The sequence below is a fragment of the Coturnix japonica genome, chromosome 6 (assembly GCF_001577835.2).
Source record: "Coturnix japonica isolate 7356 chromosome 6, Coturnix japonica 2.1, whole genome shotgun sequence".
Taxonomy (NCBI): Eukaryota; Metazoa; Chordata; class Aves; order Galliformes; family Phasianidae; genus Coturnix; species Coturnix japonica.
The window spans coordinates 25,788,904-25,811,854 of NC_029521.1; the positions used below are offsets into that span (position 1 = coordinate 25,788,904).

Below are 22,951 nucleotides of genomic sequence, written 5' to 3' on the forward strand. Positions count from 1 at the left end.
CGACTAAAAATGATCATTTAGGTTGCGAAACGTTTCTTTTCATCCAAAGTAAAGGGCTTTTAAAGGCAGCGGTGGAGCTACCCCTCACCAGACGTTTCCACAGACCATAATCTGTCTCTCTTTCAGGATGATAATCTTAACACAATTTTATCGTTCGGAGACTTTTAGAACTAAACAATACCTGCTCATAACTCAGCCTGAGAGGAAGGAGCAGGTGAGCAGCTTTAAGCAAAGAAACAACGCCCCAAGGGCAGCGCCGCCCCCTCAGGGCTTTCCCGCCTCGGGGTAACGGCCGCGAGGGGCGGGCTGCGCCATCTCTTAGCAGCGGCCCCGCGATGGAGGCCGGCACCATCGAGCAGCTTCGGCGGGAGGCGGCGGAGTATTATAGCAACCACGGAGTGCAGCAGCGAATGGAGGACGCTCTGAACGCCCTCTTCCCGCTGTGCCCCGCAGATCTCTACGGGGATTTGGTACCGCAGCACGCAGGCGCTCCCCTTGTAGGGCGGTGGGGCGGGGGCTGAAGCGGGCGCTGGATGTGGCGGGCGGGGCGGAGCGTTGTAGTGTTTCCTGTGTCCGAGTGCATCGCCATCCCCATGGGAGATGGAGCTGGCGATCTTCCGGCTTTGCTGGATGTTTGGCCTGTGTTCTATCGTGGCTCCTTATAAGCTGAGCCGTGCTTTTGCTCTGGTGACCGTCTGAAACCGCCGAGAAAGTCTGTAATAAGCCTCACTTAGCTATGTGATATTTAAAGCGACACCGTTGTTCATGAAATACAGATGAGCCCCAGCTATATTCACGTCAGTGCCACAGCCCATTAAAGACCATGTCTGATAAATAATTAAGAGCGCTCTGCTTGCACCTCCGTGTGAAATCCCAGCTTCACCACGCGCTGACCTCTGTGCTGCGTCAGTTGTTTTCTGTGGTAACACAGCGCCCAGCACAGCTCTGCAGGCATTTATGAGGGTTATTCCTTTCTGGAATCTTTCTCCTGACAAAATCCAGACAAAGAGATGCATTTTTTTTCTTAGATCTTATCCACAGATAAAATAACGACAGTCTATCAACTCACTGAACCTTCCTGTGTGACCCTTCATGTAAGCAGATTTCACGAGTAGCATTTGAATTACACGATTTTTATTTCATTTTATAGTGTAAATCCAATTAAACCTTGGATAAACACCTGTTTTCTAGAAGGCTTTGGAGGTATTTGATGATACCCATCACTAACTTTGCAAAATAAAACACACTCTCTAACCTGGATGTAGTTTTGGACTTTCCACAGATCGCACAGAATCACAGAATGACCCGGGTTGGAAGGGACCTCAAGGATCATGTAGTTCCAACCCCCCTGCCTGGCAGAGCCACCAAACATACACCTTTACTAGATCAGGTTGCCCAGGGCCCCGTCCAACCTGGTCTTGAACACCTCCAAGGACGGGGCATCCACAACCTCCCTGGGCAGAATTCCAGGCTCAGATTCAAGTTGGATTCGTACCAAGATGATTCATAAGCAGATACTGCAGACATAAACAGGAGTATGTCTGATATTGGGACGAGTAAATAGATATGCTCAATGGTGGATATGATTTAAATCTGTTAAATGGAATAAAAACCTGTTTGCATAGAAAGCGTCTCCTAATGAGCTCCTTCTCTTTCCTTTAAGGCTAACTACTTCTCTAAATTTTCCAAAGCTCCAGTCATATGCAAAGTGGCTGGAAGAAAAGTTCTTGATGGAGTTGGTCAACCAACATTAGAAGTGGAAATACACTGCACTGTGAAAAACTACGAGAAGGTGTGAGCTGCTCCTTGTTTATTGAATAAGACGCTGCCACGGAAATGTACTGTTCTACTCGTGAGCATTTTATTTTGCAGCTTTAGTGAGTGGATGTGTATCCCTGTGATTCATCAGTTCAGTAAATAGTGATGTGCAAAAACCCTGTTGTACGGTATCCACAAAGCACTGGTGAGGGAACAACTTTTCTTTGAGCCAATGGGCTGATGTGGGTGATAGCTGAGTCAAATGGCACTAAGCACAAATGCTGATGAATTGCGGTACAGCAGGCGAACAACAGCTGCAGTAAAAGATGCCATGACACGAGTGTGATCTTTGGAATCCTTCCGTTCTGATAACAACATATATATATATGTAAAACAGATCTGTCACAAGGTTTTTTTCTTAAGTAGTTATACTTTAGATTGAGAAACTTAAACAAGGTCTCTGAGTACCGAGGTGTAAGAGAGCAGGAAGGAGGAACTGGATTAAAAAAAATAAGTTAAATGGAGCAAACTGATTTGCAGATGGGTACTTGTAGCACTGATAAGGAAAACTACTTAATCTTTAAGAAAGATATTTCCAAGTGAGAATTAATGTTGTCAGCCTTTCTGTATTATTTTGCAGAGGATTTGTTCTGCTGTAATTTCTTCTCATTATCAAATACCTGAGAATGCTTTATCTGGAACTGAAGCTGATGAAAAAGAAAGAAATGACTCTGTTACCATTGCTGTGGAATGGGTGAATGAATCACTAAACACAATGTTAAGAGACTTGAAGCCCACTGACCAGTGTGAAATTGATAAGATGCTTGGGTAAGCTTCGCACAATATTTCTACTCTTTTTAGCTACTGCAGAACAAATTATTCACTTGAAATACTATTAATTTATACTTTAAGGGAAATGCATATACAATAATTAATGTTTTTTTAAGTATTTTTGTGTATTATGTATACTATATGCTAAGCATGAGAAGCCCGTTCAGTGTATGATTCGCTGCTGATTTATAACTTTGATGTGAGAATTATGCCATTTTTAATAAGAATTTGTGCCAATTAGATTTAGAGTACTGAGGTGAATCTAGATATATTGTTTGCATTGCTGTATATAGCTTATATACTCGGTCTGCCTGAAGTGGGTGGCTGTGACCACATATGTATGCAGTTTGTGTTTCATGCAGGCAGTTGAATTCAGCCACTCTGGGACTGCAATCACCTGCCTGACAGCACACAGCTGACCTACTGAATTAGCAACTTAGAACAAGTTGCTACATGTCATAAAGTTATGACAGGTTTACCGCTGTACCACCCATACAAAGTAAATGGGGATCTTGTACACTAAGATTATCTTCAAGATTGTGTCTACAGAGAACTCACTTTCAAACCAGTGCAATCTGAAAATCATGTGCTGAGGACTGTTACGCTCGCTTGTGGTTCTTTTTCTTTATCCAGTGTTGCAGATAACTGTCAAAAACAGTAATTTACTGACTTTTCCAGCTTCACACAATCAGGGCAGAATCTCAAACAGATGCTCTTAATCCATCTCCAGCATGTTCTCCAGCGAGCATAGCGTGCCTCCTCTGACATGCATGACAACATTTTGAGCTGCTAACCTTTGTTCTTTTTCTCAGTGAATACTTTTCAAAAAAGGTAGAAGAAAAAAAAGAAACTGAAAAAGAGAAAGAAGAAGACGACACTGCTTCCATAACTTCTTGTGCTCCACCAGCAGTGGCACCATCTGGGCAAAAAAAGGAAGCAAAAGGAGGTTTTTATTGATTTCCTTGTAATATTTTCTGCAATACCAAATTTGACAAAGATGCTAAAATACTTCCTGTAGTAATCTCATTAAGGAGTAGTGTCACCTGTTTGGAGAGTTACGTTAGTCTGTCTGAAACCATCTTTTTTCTTTCTGTCCTTCTTTCTGATCACAGCAGTTTCTACTTCAGAAATGAGAGAGGAAAAATACACAGTTTTGTCATCATTCGCTTGCATTTATTGAACAGAGTTTCTGCCTTTGTTTTATGGTTGGCGTAGACAGGAGGTTATTACTCTTCAGAATGTGGAATAAGAATGGAGGAGGATGCAAATGAAGAATAAAAATGAAAATGATAAGGAAAGAAAAGAATCATAGAACTGAAAAGGAAAATGGAAATAGTTTGAATATAGAAGTTGAAAAGAATTGAAAGGGGAAGGGAGGAAGGGAAAATTGTGGCTAACACTGACAAAGGGAGGAAATAAAGGTGAGAAGTGAAAGGAAGGGGATGAGGTGGGAAAGACAGGCAAAAAAGAAGTAAGGAGACAATGGTACTGAATGGTATGAGAGTAGAGAAACAGAATTAATGTATACAGCAAAAAAGAAAAGAAAAAAGGCACAATATGTTACTGAGGTACATTAAGATCTTCCTGTTTTCATTTACTGGAAGTCATACCATTTTGACAAATTGTCAGTTGCTTATCAGTTTAGTTAGAACTGTCATAAAATACTGGTATAACCTCCCAATTCATATGTTCAACATGTGCACAGTAAGTCCACCTTTAACCTGAAATGGAACATCTGCAGCCGTCTGTTTACCAGAGCGTCTCAGTACTGGATTACTGATGTTGTGTATGCGTAACTCTTTATCCTCTACGTAAGAGGTATAAAAGCTGTATGCAAATAATGCTTAATCTAATCAGCATATCCACGGAAGGTCCTGCTGGGCCTCTATTGTTGCCCATCTTAGTTGTATGCTGCAGTATTTAAATATTTTATTGAAAACTTCCACAGGGAAGGAAAAATTGTATATCATTGTTAGTAGGAACCAAGGCAGTTTCTTTGGCTGATTCACAAAAAAGTACCTGATGCATATGATTTCAGATCCACATAGGTGCTTGCTGTACATCTTAGCAGGGTAGGTAATAATAGTGGGAACTGCTGGGCTTCAAGCATTTTGACAAAAGTTATTTTACTGTGTGTGAAAGGGAAATAAGTTCCTTTGAAAATTTAACAAGATCTTAACAAGTCTGTGTGTGTGGAATATTTAAAAGACGTGTTCTTTTGTTGAAAATCCAACTCTAATAGGCCTGCAGTTTTTTTTTTCATGCTCATTATTAGCTGGAATCAAGTATGTAGACTCCAAATCAGCTTATAATGTAATATTCCAAGTCTTTTGTGCAAAAGCTGAGCATATGAGGAGAACAATAAATAACAACACAGAAAACCTAAAAAATGATTTGTCAATACTCCATGTAAATAAACATACACAGATTTCAATGGCTGAAAGCGATGGATTTGAAACACATTTGAAATCAAAGTGAGGACAGGTACTTTACTTATTTGTAAGGTCATGTCATATACTGCAAATGACAAGATTAAATTAAACAACTAAGTATTATTATTTTTGTAATATATTGAGTACAGTACTGAAATGTGAATATTTTATTTGCTTGCATAACCCTGGTACATGGGCACATGTTTTAAAGCAGTAAAATATTTAGCTACTATTCTCTGTCTTGCAGGGAAGAAGTCAAATACAGAGATAACAATCCCACCTGCAGAACCCAGTGAATCAGTGCTCTGTGGCAGCTTAGCCATTGGGGGAACATCACTCGCTATAGCTAAGGCTGGTGCCTCTATTAATCACACCCCATTGTACTTACACATTGCACTGCTGAAACACAGTCAGGTACATGCGAATTCTGTCATCTTGTTTATTTTAATTACCACAATCGTGAAGTTGGGAATCTGTCATGAAACAGGGATTAAATAGACCTCATAAAATACGTTCTTAAACCAATTGCTTGTAGCAGGCTTAGAAGCAGCCCTGTGCCATACTTAAAACATACAGTAAATGATTCTCTTTTTTTTTCCACTTCCAATCTCAATGACAGGATTCACCTAAAGAAATGACTCTGCCACTCCCAATGGTTACTCTGTTGAGCTGTGAAAAATTGTCACTTGCAAAACTCAAATTAATGAAAGAAGTTATGCTCATACCACCAGTTCAGTTATCGATCAAACAGGTATTGTTTTGTTGGTGTTTTTAATAATACATCCTATTTTTTTAGTTAATATATTCTATACATTTCATATATACGTGAGTGAGCACATCGAACTTTTCAGTAGAATCCTTAGAAAGTGCATTTTTCATTTTTTGTTTACTTGTATGGCCCAAGTTTTAACGTTTTGAAATGGATATATGTGTTAGAATACCAGAAACAAATCAGTGCATTAAAGAAGATACAGATATCTGTTATAAAACACTTGAGTCTTTTCAAAAATGTGACTTTACATTCCTAGGTGATAAATACTGTTAGTTATTTGTAGCACATACCAAACAGAAACACCAACAAATTCACAGCAGAGCATCGAATCTTTGAGAATAAACTGCTTTAAAAATGAAATTGTGAAGCTAGAAGGGGATACAAAGCAGGACAAAATCTATTCAAGGGGCAGGAAGGATGGATGAGACAGACTGGGTCAACACCCTCTTTTTGTTTAGCCATATGGTGCATTAAAGAATGTATCTGCACAAGATGCCTACATTAGGGCTGTGATTTCTATTTTGTATGCTGGTGTCCTGAACAAATAGCTGAGTTTGATTCTTTCTTCTTCCTTTTCCTTTAACTTTTCAGAACTGTCACATAGAGCTCATAATAAGGTTACCAATTCCTTACTACTCAAAGACTTAATTCCTCCCAGTGCCCAAGGGAGAGCAGCAAGCTGTTCGCTGCAGTGCAGTCAGCACAGCAGTTCCCCCTGTGCTGATACGCTGTCAGCTGTGACTGACTTCTGCCCCCTTCAGTTTTTCAGTTTTCTTTTACAGGCACAGCTAAAGGAAACGTGAAATGTGATTTACGGAGTTAGCATTAAACTTTCCCTAACTCAGCCAAAACCAGTCTTGTGTTAAAAGCAGCAGATTGATTTTAGTGGAGCGTTCCTCCATTCCCTAGTTCTAGAAACAAAGACAGCATTTCTTTCCCTGCTGTCTGGAAACGTCAGTTTTCAGTTAGGTAGCCTTAGAGATATTCACAGTTGTGGACACTCCCACTCTTGAATATTAGGCAGATCAAGATGTTGCTTACTTGTTTCACTTGGAAAGGGTTTGTTGTTTTTTTTTTTAGTGGAAGAGGCCACTTTTTTGCCGTTGTTTTTAATGGCATAATCAAATATTTCTGTTCATTCCACTGCTACTAATCCTTTAGCTCTGGACACTCGGAGGAAAAATGTGTTTAGGAAGTCTGTAATATATATTTTTTAAAGACTTTATATTGAGGTCTGTGTTTGGAAGTGCTCTGATTCAAGCAGTTAAAATGAAATAATTGATCTTTCTTATGAAGAATAATGATGTTTAATTTCAGGGCATTGAAAGAGCTCTGGACATTCAAAAAGAAATGATGAGACTGCTGGAGCCTGCAGGGAAAGGGGTACAATAAAAATGTGTTATTAATGTGATGTACTTCATTTGGCCTTTCTATTTCTATTGTCTGTTTAACATTAAACATAGAATATTTTGCATATTATCACATTTAGTCTTATTGCACAGAATAGAATTATTGCTCCCTGACTGATGAATAAAACACTGGGCATTTAGTGATATTACATTAATGAAGACAGAATAAAACATCATTCTAGGTATAGGAAGACTTTTCTATTTCATTACATACATCATGAAAAGTCTGCTAGGGAAGAATACTGTCACAGCGAACATATGCTGTATGTTTCTGATTCTGCTAAGTCTCACACAAACAAATCATGTATTGTTCAAAGTAGTATTATTGCAGTAGTTTATCAAGCTCAGTATTTCCATATGCTTTTTGCATATTTCTTAGAGCTCTGTATTGTGGGAATGGTAGAAATATTTTGAAAAACTGATGTTTTGGGTGATGCATGCATAGAAATAAATATTTCAAATGAGCTACCACCTCAAAATAAGATGAGTTAATTGCTTATAGTTTCCTTGTCTTGAATACTATCTCCTAAATTAAATATATGCAATCTCTTAAAGCCAAAATTTGGTCAAGGCATTAACTTTATTTTTTTTTTAATGTAAAGTCTGTTATTTTTGGACCTTTACATGGCATTGTTTCATTGGTTCTCTCTTCCTTCAATGCCAACAGCCCAATCCTCAACTAGCAGACAGTAAGAAAGGCAAAGCACAAAGTAAAGAGAAGAAAGCTTCGGTAAGAAAAGAGATTTTAAGTTTTCAGTAAGGTATTAAAAACTGAAGGGAACCAAAATGTTCTTAAGAAATGAAACATAAATCTGCATTACCATTTTAAATACACCACATGCCCCTATTTCATGTAATAATTTGGATTCTTCTGACTACACCATTCCCTCCTGTGGAACAGTAACAGAAAGGGGGAATACTTCTGGAACCTGGGCATTTTTTCTGATATAGAAAATGAAAACCTACTAAGTAATCCAACAGAATGTTCTGTAGGCCTGTAGCACTAGCAGTGTACAAGCACCTCTGATCTTGTAAGCCCACAACCGTTACCTGTAAGACTTGTGTATCGTGCTGCTTCCTAAACATTGGAAATTTAACTCCCCTCTTAGTCATGCTGCATTGAATTCCCTGATCCTGCTTGAGGTTATAGATAATGGCAGATAAGAAAAAGAAGCTGAAGGGCAGCACTCACAATAGTGGCAGGGCGTTATTTTGCATGACTCAAATGATCTTTTGTTGTTTTATTGTTTCTTTATTTCCACTTCATAATCTGTAGTTTACAGATGAGTTTCCAAATAGTGGGATGGAAATGCCATGCTGGCTGTGCTTCCCATGGTGAGATGATTAAAATCTTACCAGATAAGAACTCGTGCTTTTGTGGAGTGTCTGAAACACAGGATGAGAAAAAGTTTTCATGCTTGGTAAATTCTCTTTCATTCAGAACTAACCTTAAAGATGCTAATACTGTTTTTGAGAACAGATTTATGTGACGATTATTGAAGGCAGGCTGTAATGACAATGAATATATATGCGAGTTTTATATACTTGTAAATAAATTAATTATTTTTTGTTTTACTTTCAGCCACCAGCCTTAAGAATATCACACTTAGGCTGCCTAATAATGGGATATGATAACCTAGAGCAACCTCTCCTCCTAATGCAAACGGCTTGCAACAATATAGGTCTGGAGCTAGGAACAGATATGTATTTAGCAATTAATTGTGCTGCTCATGAATTAATGGACTATGTAAGTTACTTCTGCTATTTATTAAAATAGTTCTTTGTTAATACTTTACTACTGTAATGCAGACTCGCCCAGAATCTTTTGACTTCGTTTTCCATAGCAAAGAAAAAGAAGTATCTCTGCATATATAAATAATGTTTGAATCAGTGCTACAGGTTCAGGAAAGGGCAAGTCACGCAGACACCCTTTTTGTTGCTCAGTGCAGTGGGAGCTATGAGAGCTGGTGTGTCTTCCTCCTTTGCTGCTGTAGCAGCACACTGACACACCTCATGTGGAATAAGGCTCAGTGGAGCAAGGCAGCCTCTCCTTATACCCTGCATCCTGCCTACAAAAATCTCTGCTGCTTTTACAGTTTAACTTTTATCATTCAAATGGTACAGGCCGCCCTGCGTCAGCCACATTTATTTCTTTTTTCTGCTTATTTATTTAGTAACATTTTTCAGATGAGTCTGTGTTAAAGGTAGCAAACTTAATAGGAAAGCACATACTGCCTTCTGTTCAGCAAACCAGCTTCCTGTCACAGAGCATCTCAGGCAATTTTGAATCAGAGAAGTAAGCAGCAAATGCTGTTTTGTTCAGTTCACAATGAGGAGTTAATTAAGTAATTATCTCAAATTAATCTTCTATCTATCTTGTCTTTAAAGATGAAGAACAAGTTATTTATGCAAATATACTTCTGTAATCCCTTTGCACCACTTGATGCTTATTTCTCTGTTTTATTACACTACATCTGTTCTTGACCTTTTTGTATATTTTTACTACAGTACTGGATACCCGGTAACATTTATCTCACTTTATATCAGCATTCCTATACAATGATTAGATTTCAAGTTTTCTATTTGACAAAGTTTATTCATCTCCAGCTTAAGTCTTAAAGTTCTAAGCCCTCGTTCTGATATCACTTAGTGTTTTCTCTCAGCAGAAAAAGAAACTTGCTGCTGTCTGTGATTCAGCATTGCGTGACACTGTGTCTGTCTGGGTACACTGTACAGACAAGCCTCCTATTTGCACAGGATCTTCTGTGAAAACAGTTGCTTTCCTAACAGTTTTAATGAGCAATATCTTAAAGAATTATGAATAATTCTGTTATTTAACTGCAGCGTTCAATAAAGCAGTGTTTTCTTTCTGGCAAGATTTGATAGGGTGCTCACAATCCCTTAATAATCCTTCTACTTGTGTGTTATGGTTTAAGTTTTCCTTAAAATTGGGACTGGTTTGAAGCTAGCTTTTATTTGGTGGTGGTGGGTTGGCTGTTCTGTGTGTGTGGAGGAGGAGGGGGGGAGTTGTTTGTTTGTTTTGGTTCAGTGTGTTTGGGGGGGGGATAAGGGGATTTTTTTTTTATTGATTTTTTTCCCTATTTTTTGTTCTTGATTGTTTGATCACTTCCTCCTCCCCTTTTTGTTTTTAAGTTATTTGTTAAAAATGGGAAGGAACCAAGGAAAGGCCGTACCCTATTTCTGACCATGGAGGGTGTGCTCCTTTTCTCATAGCAACATTTCCTTTATGCAAATAAGGACTAAGAATTAACCTTTTTTGTGGGGGGGGTGGGAAGTGAAATGAGATTTTTCATGCAAGATTTAATAAAAATGTCAAATATTAATAACTTTATCACAAAGTTGCGTAAAACTGACAGTGTTGCCTAGGAAATGCTGAAAGAGATCTCCCTTGTTTTGGGAATGGAACATTTGGCAAGAGCTTACTGTTACTGCAGGCAGAGATTTCCATAATGTTCACACAGACATAGAATAAAGTAGGCAGAGTGAATGTGTGCTTATTGAAGAACACACAATATGCCCTAATGGAGATACCAGAGTCACAAGACCTGCGTGCTTATATTAGTACAGTGTCTATTAAAGAACTGCCATTCTCTTACACTTTGTCCTATACTTTCTAGACTAAAGGAAAATATGAAATACTCACTGGAACGTTCAAAAGTCCTGATGAAATGGTCGACACGTACGTGGAACTGGTTAATAAATTTCCTTCTATTATTGCCTTAGTAGATCCCTTAAGGAAAGAGGTAAGAGATTATGTGAAACCACTGAACTTTTCATGCTTTTACAAAACAGACCAAATATGAGGCTTCTGTTTTCAGAGTGTTTATGCACAGAAGTACTAGTATAAAAAAAACACATGAATTAATTCATTTGCATATCTTTAATTGACTATAATTCAAGGTTGTTTTTTTTTAATGTTTGAGCTAATTCCTGACAGAAAATAATCCTGATGTGAACAGAATATGGATAGCACAACTATTAGAAGAAAATGCCAATTCTTCCTGATTCTACCGTCATATTACATATTGCATTTCCCTTCCTATGAAAACAAATAACACAGATTGTATTATAAAAAACAAATTACAAAATTCATGTGCTATACAAACATCATATGGAACATTATAACATCATATGGAAGGAGCTAAAAATTTCTACATAGCTATATGGCTGTGCATTCCTTAGAACCACTCAAAAAACTCACATAGCTGCTCTTCCCTATGACTGAGACATATACCAAAGCCAGAACAAATCTGTAGCTGGCAGCATTGCTCAGCAGAACTTGCAAAGTGCATTTTATTACTGTGATCAGTGTTAGAGGAGATCATTGATGTGGGCAACAGATTAAAACACTGAAGTAGAAGACAAATATTTTATCAGGTTACAGATAGGTGAACCTCAAAGAGTAGCATTAATACATATAATTCAGTTTCCACATATTACCAAAAGATATAAATTTGATTTAACTGCTACAGACAGTACTGTTAAGGAAAACGCCTGTCCTCCTCCCCCCACAGCACATCTATGAAGCTAATCCAAGCTACATCTTTGCCACAGATAATGAGGTCCTTGATGATTAGCTGTGGTACCAATTCAACAATCCGCTGCCAGATAGAAGAATACTGAAGTGGTTAAGTTTAAGCATTCGACCATGTGTCAAACCTTCATTTTCAGTTACTTATGGGCTTGACAGCTTTGTGAGAATAGACACCTGAGTGTATTGCAGGTATACAGCTACACATTTCAATGTGACCCACAGACCAAGAATTATCAGTTTCACAATTATTAACTTGAAATTGCGCATGATTTTAACGTGAGAACTTTGCATTCTGGAGACACAAAGAAAACAAATATATATATATATATCTTTTTTTTTTTTTTTTTTTTTTTTTCCAAATTATACATTCCTCTCCTCTGTTTATCTTTAAATCTCAGTACCAGGCAGACAGTGCATTCAAATTAACAGCCTAAAAAACTGGTGCTTTGCTGGAACCAGAGTGTTATATTCCACAGTTCCCTATGGGTCAGTTTTGTAGCTGTGTATCATCCTCTCCTGATATACTTCACTGAGTCTGTGGCTGCCTCCTATCTCATTACTTTATATTAAAAATATATATATAAAATGATACTGCAAATATGAACACAAGAATGAGTCATCTGAATGAAACAATAGAAAATTGTTTTATCATCCACATAAATTAAATACAACACAAGAGAGGAAATTAAAATAGCAAAGCTCTATGGTTAGTTTAATTTGAAGTATTTGAAACTTCCTGCTGGGTAACTATCTTTGATTAATTACAGGTACAAATTTATGTTTTCTAGCAAAATCTTAAAAGCTAAGCAAAATTATTCTATTTTCATAGAGAGACAGATTCAAAATATAAAATGTATCTTTGTATTGAGAGTAGGTTGAAATCCAAAAATACTTTTCCAAGTTTAAATTGTGCCTTTACAGTTCGAGTTTTCATTCAGTTTGGTGTTTTAAACCTCAGGTATTTGCTTGCTTGTTTGTGCAGGACAGGCAGCAGTGGAATAACGTGTGTTGTGCTCTCGGTTCCAAATGTTACCTGATTGCTGAAGATGCTGCCACAAATACTTCCAAACTTAAAACAGACCAGAATATAAACATACCAACATGCAGTGGTATTGTCCTAAAATATGTTAATCAAACCAAGATATCAGACCTTGTAGAACTGACTGGACTTCTAGATGGTGAGTAGAGAGATAAAAAAAGCTTGCATGCAAGCCCTCCAAGTCAAAAAATCATGTTGCTACACCTACAAATATTACACCTTTATATTTAATCATCACCACTTCTATTTTAGCAAGCATTTGTCAGAAGGAACAGTCACGTTCTGTTCGCAAATCTCTCATTCAGGAGCCTGAAACAGGACGCAGGCGTAGCGAGTACATTGTGTATGTTTTGAATGTGGGTGCCCTTTGACACAGCAGATAAGAGTCACGCCATTCAATGTCAGAATTAAAATGAAACAGATGATACAGCTGAGGAATTTGAATTTTGCTTCAGATTAGTATTAATAATTAAGAAATCCAAACTAGTCCAAAACATTTAAAAGGACAGTTTACATATTACTGAGCCTTTATAGTACCAGTATTAAAACCTGTGTGATTTCTTACATAAGATTTCTTTGTATCATTTTTTTTTATTCTATCCATCTTTATCCCCAGAAATAGACAAATTTTATATAATTTCCTCCTCCTTATTCACTCAAAAATTCCGGAATCGCTCTACCAAAGTGAGTGAAAAGCAACGTAAACGTTTCATTCAGTCATGAGGGTAAACTCCTTTTCACAGTGAAGAAAAATCATTACTGTAGGAAAAAAAACATGTTTAAAGAAACAGAACAGCCTCCTGGCGTGTACGATACATTACCGGACACATCTGCTAGAGGTAGGTGAGATAGGATGTTGGATATCCCTTTATTTGTACTGAAAATAAAAGAAAACATACCGTTAATGCCATCACTGCAGCAAACCAGAATAGTTCCCATTTTCGTGAAGTGAGTTGCATTTCATCTTAGCCCAATGGAAAAAAAAAAAGAACAAAAAATGTAAACGATATCTCTGTCGTATTTATAAAATATACTAATGAAGGTTGCACAATGCTGTTATATATAGGTCAAAGACGTATTACCATATTAGGAAGTCCAGATGGAGAATCTTCTGATGATAGCCTTGTGGATCTGGTAAGTACTGAAAGCTATTCCATTGCAGAATTGCCAAAACACTGCTTTGAACAGGAATTATTTTTTAGGAGAAAGCCTGTTTCTGTGTGAGAAAGAAACACTTTACAAAACGGCCTTTTTCTAGGGTTGTTTTTTATTCCCTCACAGAGAGTTAATCGTTGAGTCTAAAAAGAAGATGCAGGAAATTTGCCAAAGCAGGGAGCATATTCACAAGGGTATATGATCTATTTGGTTGCATTAGTTTATAAAAAAGTGAGTTACTTAAAACATTTCCGAATGGTAATAATATTAGCTATAAAATTGTTAAACAGTGATATATTTAGGCTTTTTGTATTAAAGCTACCTTTGCAAATAAAATTCCACCTTGTATGCCAGTGAAAATTATTGTTTGCATCCAGCAAATCTCTCATCGGGAGATTTTAATTCTGCTTAAAGGAGGTTTATTATCTGTAAAAAGATAAGAAAATTGTTAAGTTGGAAGTAGGGTACCATGTATAATTATTACAAATGACTTCACTCCCCAAAGCAAATAGGTTTAAAATACGCACTTTCTCGTTTCAAGGCTGTTGGACTGGGTGCCAGGTTTGTCAAGTTGGGAGGTCTTTCCCGCGGAGAAAGGGTGACCAAATACAACCGCCTTCTTGCTATAGAGGAAGAACTGGCCAAGAATAGAACGCTACGTATGAGCTTCTTTCTTACTTTGTTTTCAGCTTGCAATGAATACGGGAACAAAGATTGGAGGGAGAATGATTGAAACTGCACCGCAGGAGGGAAGTGAAATCAAAAGACTATAAATAAGTGCTGACAAAAAAAACCTAGGATAGCACTTGCCACAATGTATATTGTTGTCCTAATGGATTATCTGTTTACTGAATGTTAAAATAGACCCCTTCTTGAGGAGTAGCCTACATTAAGCCTTTTTCCAGAATTAATTGGTAGGAGTCTTGAAGCCCACGGTGCAAAAGGAACAAAACAAAAACCATGCAGATAACACTCCGAAAAGCTGCCAAAATGGAATTTTAGGCCCAATAGCCCACACTTCCTTTAAGCCCCTAAATATATACTGCTAGCAAAACTTCATTTCACCATCCTTTTGTGTGCCATATGTACAGCAAAATGTGTTTGGAAAGTTACATTTGCATGGGTAAGTACTAAATAAAACCCAAGGCAAATCCAAGTTGAGGATGCACATTTAGCCTTAGCCACTGGTATGCATCTGCCTGCATTTCCTCATCTGCATCTTCTTTTTACACCATTAGAGCCACTTCTCACTTGCTCAGGTATCTATCAAGACAGGATAAAGGCATACAGTCTTGGGGGGTGGGAGGGCAGAGGCACAGGAAGGCAGGAAGGAAGGAAAGAGTTTGCACAAATTTATTATGGCTAAGTGAAGGAAAATGAAAGAGAACTAAGTCATCTGACCTTGTTTCTATTGTTGTTATTGTTTTCTTTATGTTCTACACATGGAATAGCAACATTTGACAAGCAAAAAAAGAAACTGCTGAAAATATTTCAAGTCTGGGACATTTTTCACTTGCTCACACAGTTGTCATTAAAAAAAAAACCACAACCAGAAATGTACACAGATTTGTTTTGATGAGTTCCATAGAATGTGTTTTCAAAACCAAGTCATAATAATTACAAAGAACAGTGACCTTTCACTGCCTTAGCAATATTGATATATCCCCTATTCAGATGGATATAGTCTAAACAAAAAGGCTTGAGTTTGACATGTTTAAAACTGCACCTCATAAAATGAAATAGCAACAATTCCTGAAGCTGTTAATCATTTGGCAGAAATGAAATCCAGTAATTAAATCAACAGCAGGGAAATACTGAGATAGCATGTCTGAGCTGCATACCAAACTCTTCATTTGGCTGGGCTGCAAGCTACAAAATACACTGGAGGGCTGAGCATGGAGGTCTCTGTAAATGGTTCGTGGATGGAAGGTGACATTGACCCATCAGGAGTCCCCGTTAGGACTGGTTGAATGGGGCACACAGCTGGCCCAGGAGCACTGCAGCTACAGGGAGCCAGGCTCTGCCTGCTGCCTTCCTCTCTCACTGTCAGGCTCTGAGATCACACAGAACTCTCCCCAATGCTGACACTATGTTTCAGTCCGTGAGTGCACCTGAAAGGCAGACGACAACTGCTGTAAGATGAAATCACAGACTGGTCAACCCTTTGCTGGGAACTCACAGACAGATGTGACCTATTCAGTGAATGGGCAGACTTTGTATGCACGGAAAAAAAAAAAAAGATACAAACAAAAAATCAGCAGTGAGTGTGATGTGAGGAAAAACAGTAGTGAGGTGTTAAGTGTCAAAAGCAACATCTGAACCTGAGCTTATATAAAGTTGTTAGACTGGGGTTGAGGAGGAAGGAGGCACAGGCAGCTAGTGGGAACATCTGCAAGAACACCAGTGCAGAGGAATATGGATGATCAAAGAAAGGGCAGCAAAAGTGAGGGTAGTAAGCAACAGGTGAGGTGGTATGTGAAGAAGGAAATGCAATAAATATCCCAGCTCAGGCTGTTTGGAATCATAGAAGGGTTTGAGGTGAAAGGGACCCAACAGCTCATCCAGTTCTGTCCTTGCTGCAGGCAGACACACCTCCACCTCCCTGCACCACATCCTAACCCTGTAACCATTTGGTTCTTAAGACCAAACTTTCATGATGTTTAAAGACTGATGTAAACATTATCTAGACGTTTAGAAAGAAAATCTGAGTGCATCAGAGAACATTATAAGAAACCAAATTTGAGCAAAGAACAAGCTTCTTTATTTTCTTCTAATGCAGGGTATGATGCCAATTTTGAATTTACTGATTTCACTGAAGAATTACAGCCAGAAGAACAAGAGTCTGAAATCCTTCCTCCCCCACAGCAAGATTCGGTGCCTTCAGAGCTCACTGTGCCAGCCCTGCAGGGTCACAACACGCCTGCTCAGCTCCTGGAGAGCAGCACACTGACCTAGGTTGCCCAAAATAACTGTCTGTCAGGTAAATTTCTGAGCACTATTTTTGGTAAGGAATCCATTCACTGCCTGTTCTTTAACCCATTTATTTTCCAGCACCTCAGCTAAAAATTTTTAAAAGCATTCAAACGCTCATTTCTCTTTCCCCAGGAGACCATTGCTTTCAGCTGAAACCAAGTTAACTGAACACTGACTGCAGTTTGAAAACACCGCAAAATTCTATGCTGTATTTACAAGCTGACAAAACCTCTGTGTTAACTTCAAAACCAAATGTTTGTTTTGAGAAAGCAGAGCTCTCTCTCCACACAAAGAGCAAGCCAGTGACAAACAGCAAAAAAAAATAGCATTTTACACAAAAACAAAGGCCCTGACTGTTAACGCTGCTCCATCCCCCCCACACAACCCTCAATGCTGCTCTTAGATCTGGCCTACAAGGGAAATGTCGCTCCAGTTCTAGCGAGCTATCAATACAAGTGCATCAGTGCAAACTCCAAATGTAGGGCACAGAGCTGTAATTTGCATCACTAGGAAGCTCGCTTCAGTCTGAAGCAAGGAATAACAACTTCACAAGGTCTGGGAAACTCGTCAGTAGTCTCTTTAATAAGCACCAGAGAAAAGATAAATAAATTATTTATGTTGCAGGTAACAAAGAGTTCACATAAAAGAAGTTTGGGTTGTTTGTTTTTTTTAAACTTTTTTTTTTTTATAATTTGAAAATTTGAACATATATCATACAGCAGTAATAATTCAAGGAAAAGGGCATATATAAAACACTGCATTTTATATTCAGTGTAATAGACTGTAATAGACACGAGTGAAAAATTAACCACCACTACCCTCCAGAAAGCAAAGCGTCAGATAAGGAGAGACAAATTTCCCCAGGTTTAGCAATTAAACACAGTTCAGTAATTCGATCAAATCCAGGATTATCTTAGCAAACATGCAGAAACACCAGAAAAGCTGTGAAACCACCACACTCGTTACTATCACTTCACTTGGAGAAAAAGCACCAGACAGTTGCATGCAGAGCCAAACTAACAAACTCAGAACAGTCATCCTTCAGCACTATCGCTGTTTCAAACCATTAAACAGAAAATAACCCAAGTGCATTCAGGTACGCGACCACGCAATTTCAGTTACACCGATCCTCCTTAGGTTTTGCATTTGTTCCCTGATGATGTTGGTTTGTTCACTATAAAAGAATGAGATATTGTGCTGGATTTAAAAACAAGCTACAGTGAACAGGAAGTGGCAGCGCAGCAAGTCAGCGATGCACCAACCTCCCTGTCCTCATAGGAAATCAGGGCTGAGGGAGACAAGGAGCTGTGTTACCAACTACAGAAATCTAAAGTGTTACCTAAAAGAGAACTTCAAACCCCTGCTCTGTACTAGGATCAAAGCAAAGGATTCTTTGTTGATGCTATGGGTTTCACCGGGAAACGTCTCATGATGTTGACTCCAAATGACCTGCAGTCCTAGAATGGCTGCATCCCAAATGCAGGAATTCCGAGAAGCCCACGATAACTCATTCTTGCAGCAGCACACGCAGACTTCAGCTGCATCTGTACCAAAGTGCTACGTAAGACTGAAAGAGAAACCAGGAGATAAATCCTCATTTGAAGAGGTGTTGATCCAAAAGAGAGCACCGCTCTCTCCCCACAGACTTCTGGCACTATCATCACCAGAAGCCATGGTGACAAAACGACACGCTGAGCTGCCTCCACCTCCGGGTTTGCTGTGTGCTTGGGAAACTACAACAGAAATGTTACGTTTTGTGCTTTCAGCGTCATCCAAGTGGCCGGCATGGAGGCAGCTGTGTGCAGATGTACAAAACTTCATCAGTAGATATCAAAATATTTTTAAAGCAACGTGTCTAAAAATTGCTTTGCTTTTGTTTTTTTAATTATCAAAATACCCCCATAGTAAAGCTGAGGGGAGCGCAGTCATCTGCATAGGCTCTGTCCCAAACTCAACAGGGACATGAGGGGCTTCTGGACCTTTAGCAGAGCAGCTTCTCAATAAAAGAATAACTGAAAAAGCCTTTTCAAATGCAGTTTAAAGAAAAGTAAGGCAACCGTCCATACCTAAAGATATATAAACCGTACCTGAAAACTAAACAGGGAAAGGGATTTTGAGTGATATATCATTATTTAACACTACTGCACGTAACAAAACTGCATACAAAAGACCATTTCAATCCATGTTACTGACAACTGGAGCACAGGCTGCAGCCCCCAGTACAGCACCTAAGAGATTGACGTGACTCCCAAAAGCTACAGCCTTTCAGAACGGGGATTAACAGTTAGAACTGTCTGTCTCTCTTATTTTCTCAACATTACTTTCTTTATGCAGCGACGCGCTTTTTTCTTCCTTTGTTTTGTTCTGATTCAGTGCGTTTTCAGTCATCCGATGTCCACCAGCAGACACGGGATCTAACACTACAACAGACTCTGTCTCTTTTTCACTAGTAGAAGCTTTTCTTGACAACTCCGTATGACTCGGTGATCTAAAGGAAAAAGGACAGAGAGATGAATTCAGGCAACAACGCACATATTTCAGAAAAGCACGTATGTTATTACTGTTGTGACCTAGGCTGGTCTGCTAGGCTTTACAGATCACAGCTGTTACATACGGATAGCAGCGCACAGAACGCAGCAGTCACAATACCCTTCCTGAATCATTTGTTACACAAGTGAAGTCAGATGCTTTATCACAAAAACAAACCCGCAGAGCACAGGGTATCATTTGAAAGATAAGCGTAAGAATTCATTTTCTCTCTCGTCATCTCTGAGCTGGATTGAGGATCCCCTTATCCAACACAGCAGCTGCACCAAGAGAAAATGCTGCCTGTTCCTGTTTTCTGTAGCCCAAAACGTGGCTGCTTCTCCACATCTGCATCCCGGGGCTTTCACTGCACTGTACCTGACTGCACACCAGAAGCTAAAGGCAGCAAAACCAGGTTTTCTACTGTAGCTCAGCACCAACATGCTGGGAGGGAGTGCAGGTGAGCTCTGATAATTCACCCAATGGGCTTGCTGAAATACAGAGCAGCGCTTGACCTGTGTTCCCTGCTTTAGAAATGAGAGTAGGCCTTGACTGCTTGCAGAGCAGATTCTTGCAGATGAAAATCCCTCAGAGCAAGGAGAGAGGAAGGAAAGGTCAGAGTCACGAGGATTATACACTGAGGCTGGCTTAAGCACTAACGACACTCGTCCACATTCAAAAGCCCTGTCTCAGTGCTGAGAGCATGCAGGTAAATCCTTAGATTAGCCAGCATGCACCAGAATAGAACAAGGCCAACAAGAGGACAGCATGACCCGAACACGTGGCAGGTGGGGATATTTCCCACGCCATCCTCAGGCTGCCCCACGAGCTGCCTTGCTCTGCAGGCACAGCTCACATACACGGGCTCCTTCACCACCCCTCCAGAGCAGCTGGCTCTGATGCATATGGGTGTACAACCAGATATGCTCAAAGAGAGATTCTTACAGCTACACACCTACACCCAACACGTCTTCAGATAGAGCCCTACACCACAGGGTGGGCTCTGCATGGATGACTACATAGCTGCAGCCACCAAAACGGATGGAAAACGTTACCATAAGAAGGCCCTATGTGCACTACGCCCATTTACTAACCTAGAGCCACTTTTATTCTCTTAATATTCATGCTTCTTCATAAGGAATGGCCTTTTTTTACTGCAAAGGTAACATTCACTACTGAAGCGCTGGATGTACTGAATGAAACTCCACGTTGAAGTCTTAATTACAAGAGCTGTCTCCACCATTAGAACTTCGGTGTAAGTTAATTAATTCAGAAATCGGTGCTAATAGCTGCAGTTTCAGACTCATTTGATTACCGTGGGAATCTACTGATATCACCAGGAAAATAATGTTTATTTTATGCAAAAGTTGCCGATCATTCCAGGGAATACATGGTGAACTATTTGGAACATTACAGCAAATTAAAGTTTTTAAAGCAGTGTAAGCAGAAGAGGGTTATTTTTAAAAGTGCTACCTCTGAAAAGCTGATTGCCCAACACTATCAAAATGGTCAAAGCTGTAAATGCCAAGTTCATTTCTATTTCACTTTGGAGGTAACTATCTTTCAAATCCCAACAGCTGGACTATTTAATACAATCTGGTGAATCAAAGTATAATTCTTCGCTGGGCTCACAGTGGGGAGTCTGCATTAGTGTATGGCAGCATTCCAACAACTGATGCACGGCCAAACGCTCTGAAGTCTTTTTCATTTATAACAAAAATGGATAAAACAGCAATCATATTTACCACCTTCAAAGGTCAGAAAAATGAAAGATGTCGATATAAGGTAGTTTAATGGAGAAAACCAGTGATTAAACCAGAGTTTTGAGCATAAAAATAAGAACTACTATTCAGCCAGCGTTGTGCGAGCATCCCCTTCTTCAAATCCTTTACGCTGCTGCAGCTCCAGCCTGACAGTGCTGCTATTAGAGCCGAGGTATTGTTGGAAATTATGAACCCTATTTATTAGGGATTTGTAGCTCCTGCTTAATAGTTGTCAAGAGCAGAATGCAGCCATAACAAAGTTTCAGTGCAAGAATGAACGTAATTTTGGTGCCCTCTTTCAAAGAGCAGTTTTTGCTATTACAAATAAAGCAATTAGTATAGCTGTAGTTAGCCAGCTTTGAATGATGACAGATTTGTCCAGTCCGGCCCTACGTAAAAGCTCTTCCCTCACTGAGATTGTTAATATTACTATCCGTATTCCTGCTGTTTGTCCAACTACAGCTTTAAGCCAGAAACTGAGCTCCTAGTTCTATTATTCATATGTAACTGTTCGTAGGTCTATTCTTATGACTCAGTACATAAACTCTGTCCTATGAAAACCTAATTTAAAGGACAAATGCTTTTTAGATTAATGGTATGAGGTACACAAAGTTCCATGCAGCTTTAAGAAGGACTGCTTGCGATAGGAGAATATCAAAAGCAATTAAAGGGTTATAACCAATGGATCATTAGTGAAGCAGTGCTGCTGGGCCTTCTGTATATCACCAACAGTATGAATGCAAAAGAACAAACTCAGTATCAGACAGATGACTGAGACTTGGATTTTCCTTGTGGCCATCCAGTACTTGAAGGTAGAAAATAAACAAAAGGGGGAACGGCTGTTTACAAGGGTGGATAGTGATAGGACAAGGGGGAATGGTTTTAAAGTGATACGGGGACGTTTAGGTTGGATATTAGGTTGATGTTTTTCACACAGAGGGTGGTGACGCACTGGAACAGGTTGCCCAGGGAGGTTGTGGATGCTCCATCCCTGGAGGCATTCAAGGCCAGGCTGATGTGGCTCTGGGCAGCCTGGGCTGCTGGTTGGAGATCCTGCACATAGCAGGGAGTTGGAACTGGATGAGCACTGTGGGCCTTCTCAACACAGGCCTTCTATAATTCTATGATTTTCTTTGTTTCCTCTGGTTAGGATGATAACCTTACTAGGATTTAACCGTCCTTGATGCTCTGTTCATGACATCACTGAAACATAATTCCATTAGAAACCAGGATGTTATTTAAATATTAAAGAAAAGAATTTTGGAAGAAGTCTCATCCAATTTTCTAACAACATGCAAAACCCTAAATGGACCATCCAAGAAAATTTATTCATTTATTTAAACACTCTATTTAGAAAATACTGCCCCAAATCTACTCCAGCAATGCCCACTGTGCAATTATGGGAACTGCAGGTGGGTCTTCTGCACAGAACCCAGGCTGAGGATCTCTGATAGAAAAGCCAGCATTTGCACAACTCCAAATTCACAGTCCTTGTCTCTCAGTGAGGTCCCTGCTCTGGAGCACTGAGACACCTGTAGTCCTTCAAATAAAACTCCTCTTAAACTGCAAATCAATCCTTCCCTGTTTACTGAATACTTCAGAATTTTTAAACACAGCAATAGGTGGAACCAAAAGGCTAAAACCAAACAATAGTAAGAAAAACACCGATTACAAGCCTGAAGGGCTTCAATTAAGCACTTGTCCAATGCAAGCTACCATGGGATGCAGTCAGTGACAC

The 22,951-nt window shown here is 39.2% G+C and overlaps 2 protein-coding genes across 8 annotated transcripts in view; one reads left to right on the forward strand and one right to left on the reverse strand.

Moving 5' to 3' along the window:
- Positions 1-272: 272 nt before the first annotated feature.
- Positions 273-18,802, forward strand: ENO4 (enolase 4). 5 transcript variants are annotated; one of them, XM_015867429.2, is made up of 15 exons: positions 273-470; positions 1,664-1,792; positions 2,399-2,586; positions 3,402-3,535; positions 5,269-5,435; positions 5,641-5,772; positions 7,111-7,176; positions 7,870-7,932; positions 8,785-8,949; positions 10,841-10,966; positions 12,740-12,935; positions 13,863-13,930; positions 14,493-14,610; positions 16,731-16,931; positions 17,057-18,802. In XM_015867429.2, exons 1-14 carry the CDS (start codon positions 336-338, stop codon positions 16,904-16,906), a joined length of 1,863 nt encoding a protein of 620 aa, XP_015722915.1. In that variant the 5' UTR covers positions 273-335; the 3' UTR covers positions 16,907-16,931; positions 17,057-18,802. The 5 variants fall into 5 exon arrangements, 4 of the variants coding, with proteins under 4 accessions (XP_015722915.1, XP_015722916.1, XP_015722917.1 ...); XM_015867430.2 differs by lacking the exon at positions 14,493-14,610; XR_001556219.2 differs by lacking the exons at positions 14,493-14,610; positions 16,731-16,931; positions 17,057-18,802 and adding an exon at positions 13,413-13,635.
- Positions 5,610-22,951, reverse strand: part of SHTN1 (shootin 1) — a 65,027-nt gene continuing 47,685 nt past the window's right edge. The window contains exons 18-21 of one of the 3 annotated variants that reach the window (XM_032445526.1): positions 13,879-19,412; positions 13,618-13,673; positions 10,867-10,953; positions 5,610-8,588 (exon numbers count right to left, since the gene is read on the reverse strand). In XM_032445526.1, the coding sequence (XP_032301417.1) occupies positions 19,202-19,412 (211 nt within the window). In that variant the 3' untranslated portion in view covers positions 5,610-8,588; positions 10,867-10,953; positions 13,618-13,673; positions 13,879-19,201. Of the gene's footprint in view, positions 8,589-10,866; positions 10,954-13,617; positions 13,674-13,695; positions 13,761-13,878; positions 19,413-22,951 lie in introns of those variants that run through there. The other 2 variants (XM_015867427.2, XM_015867428.2) reach the window with 2 other exon arrangements.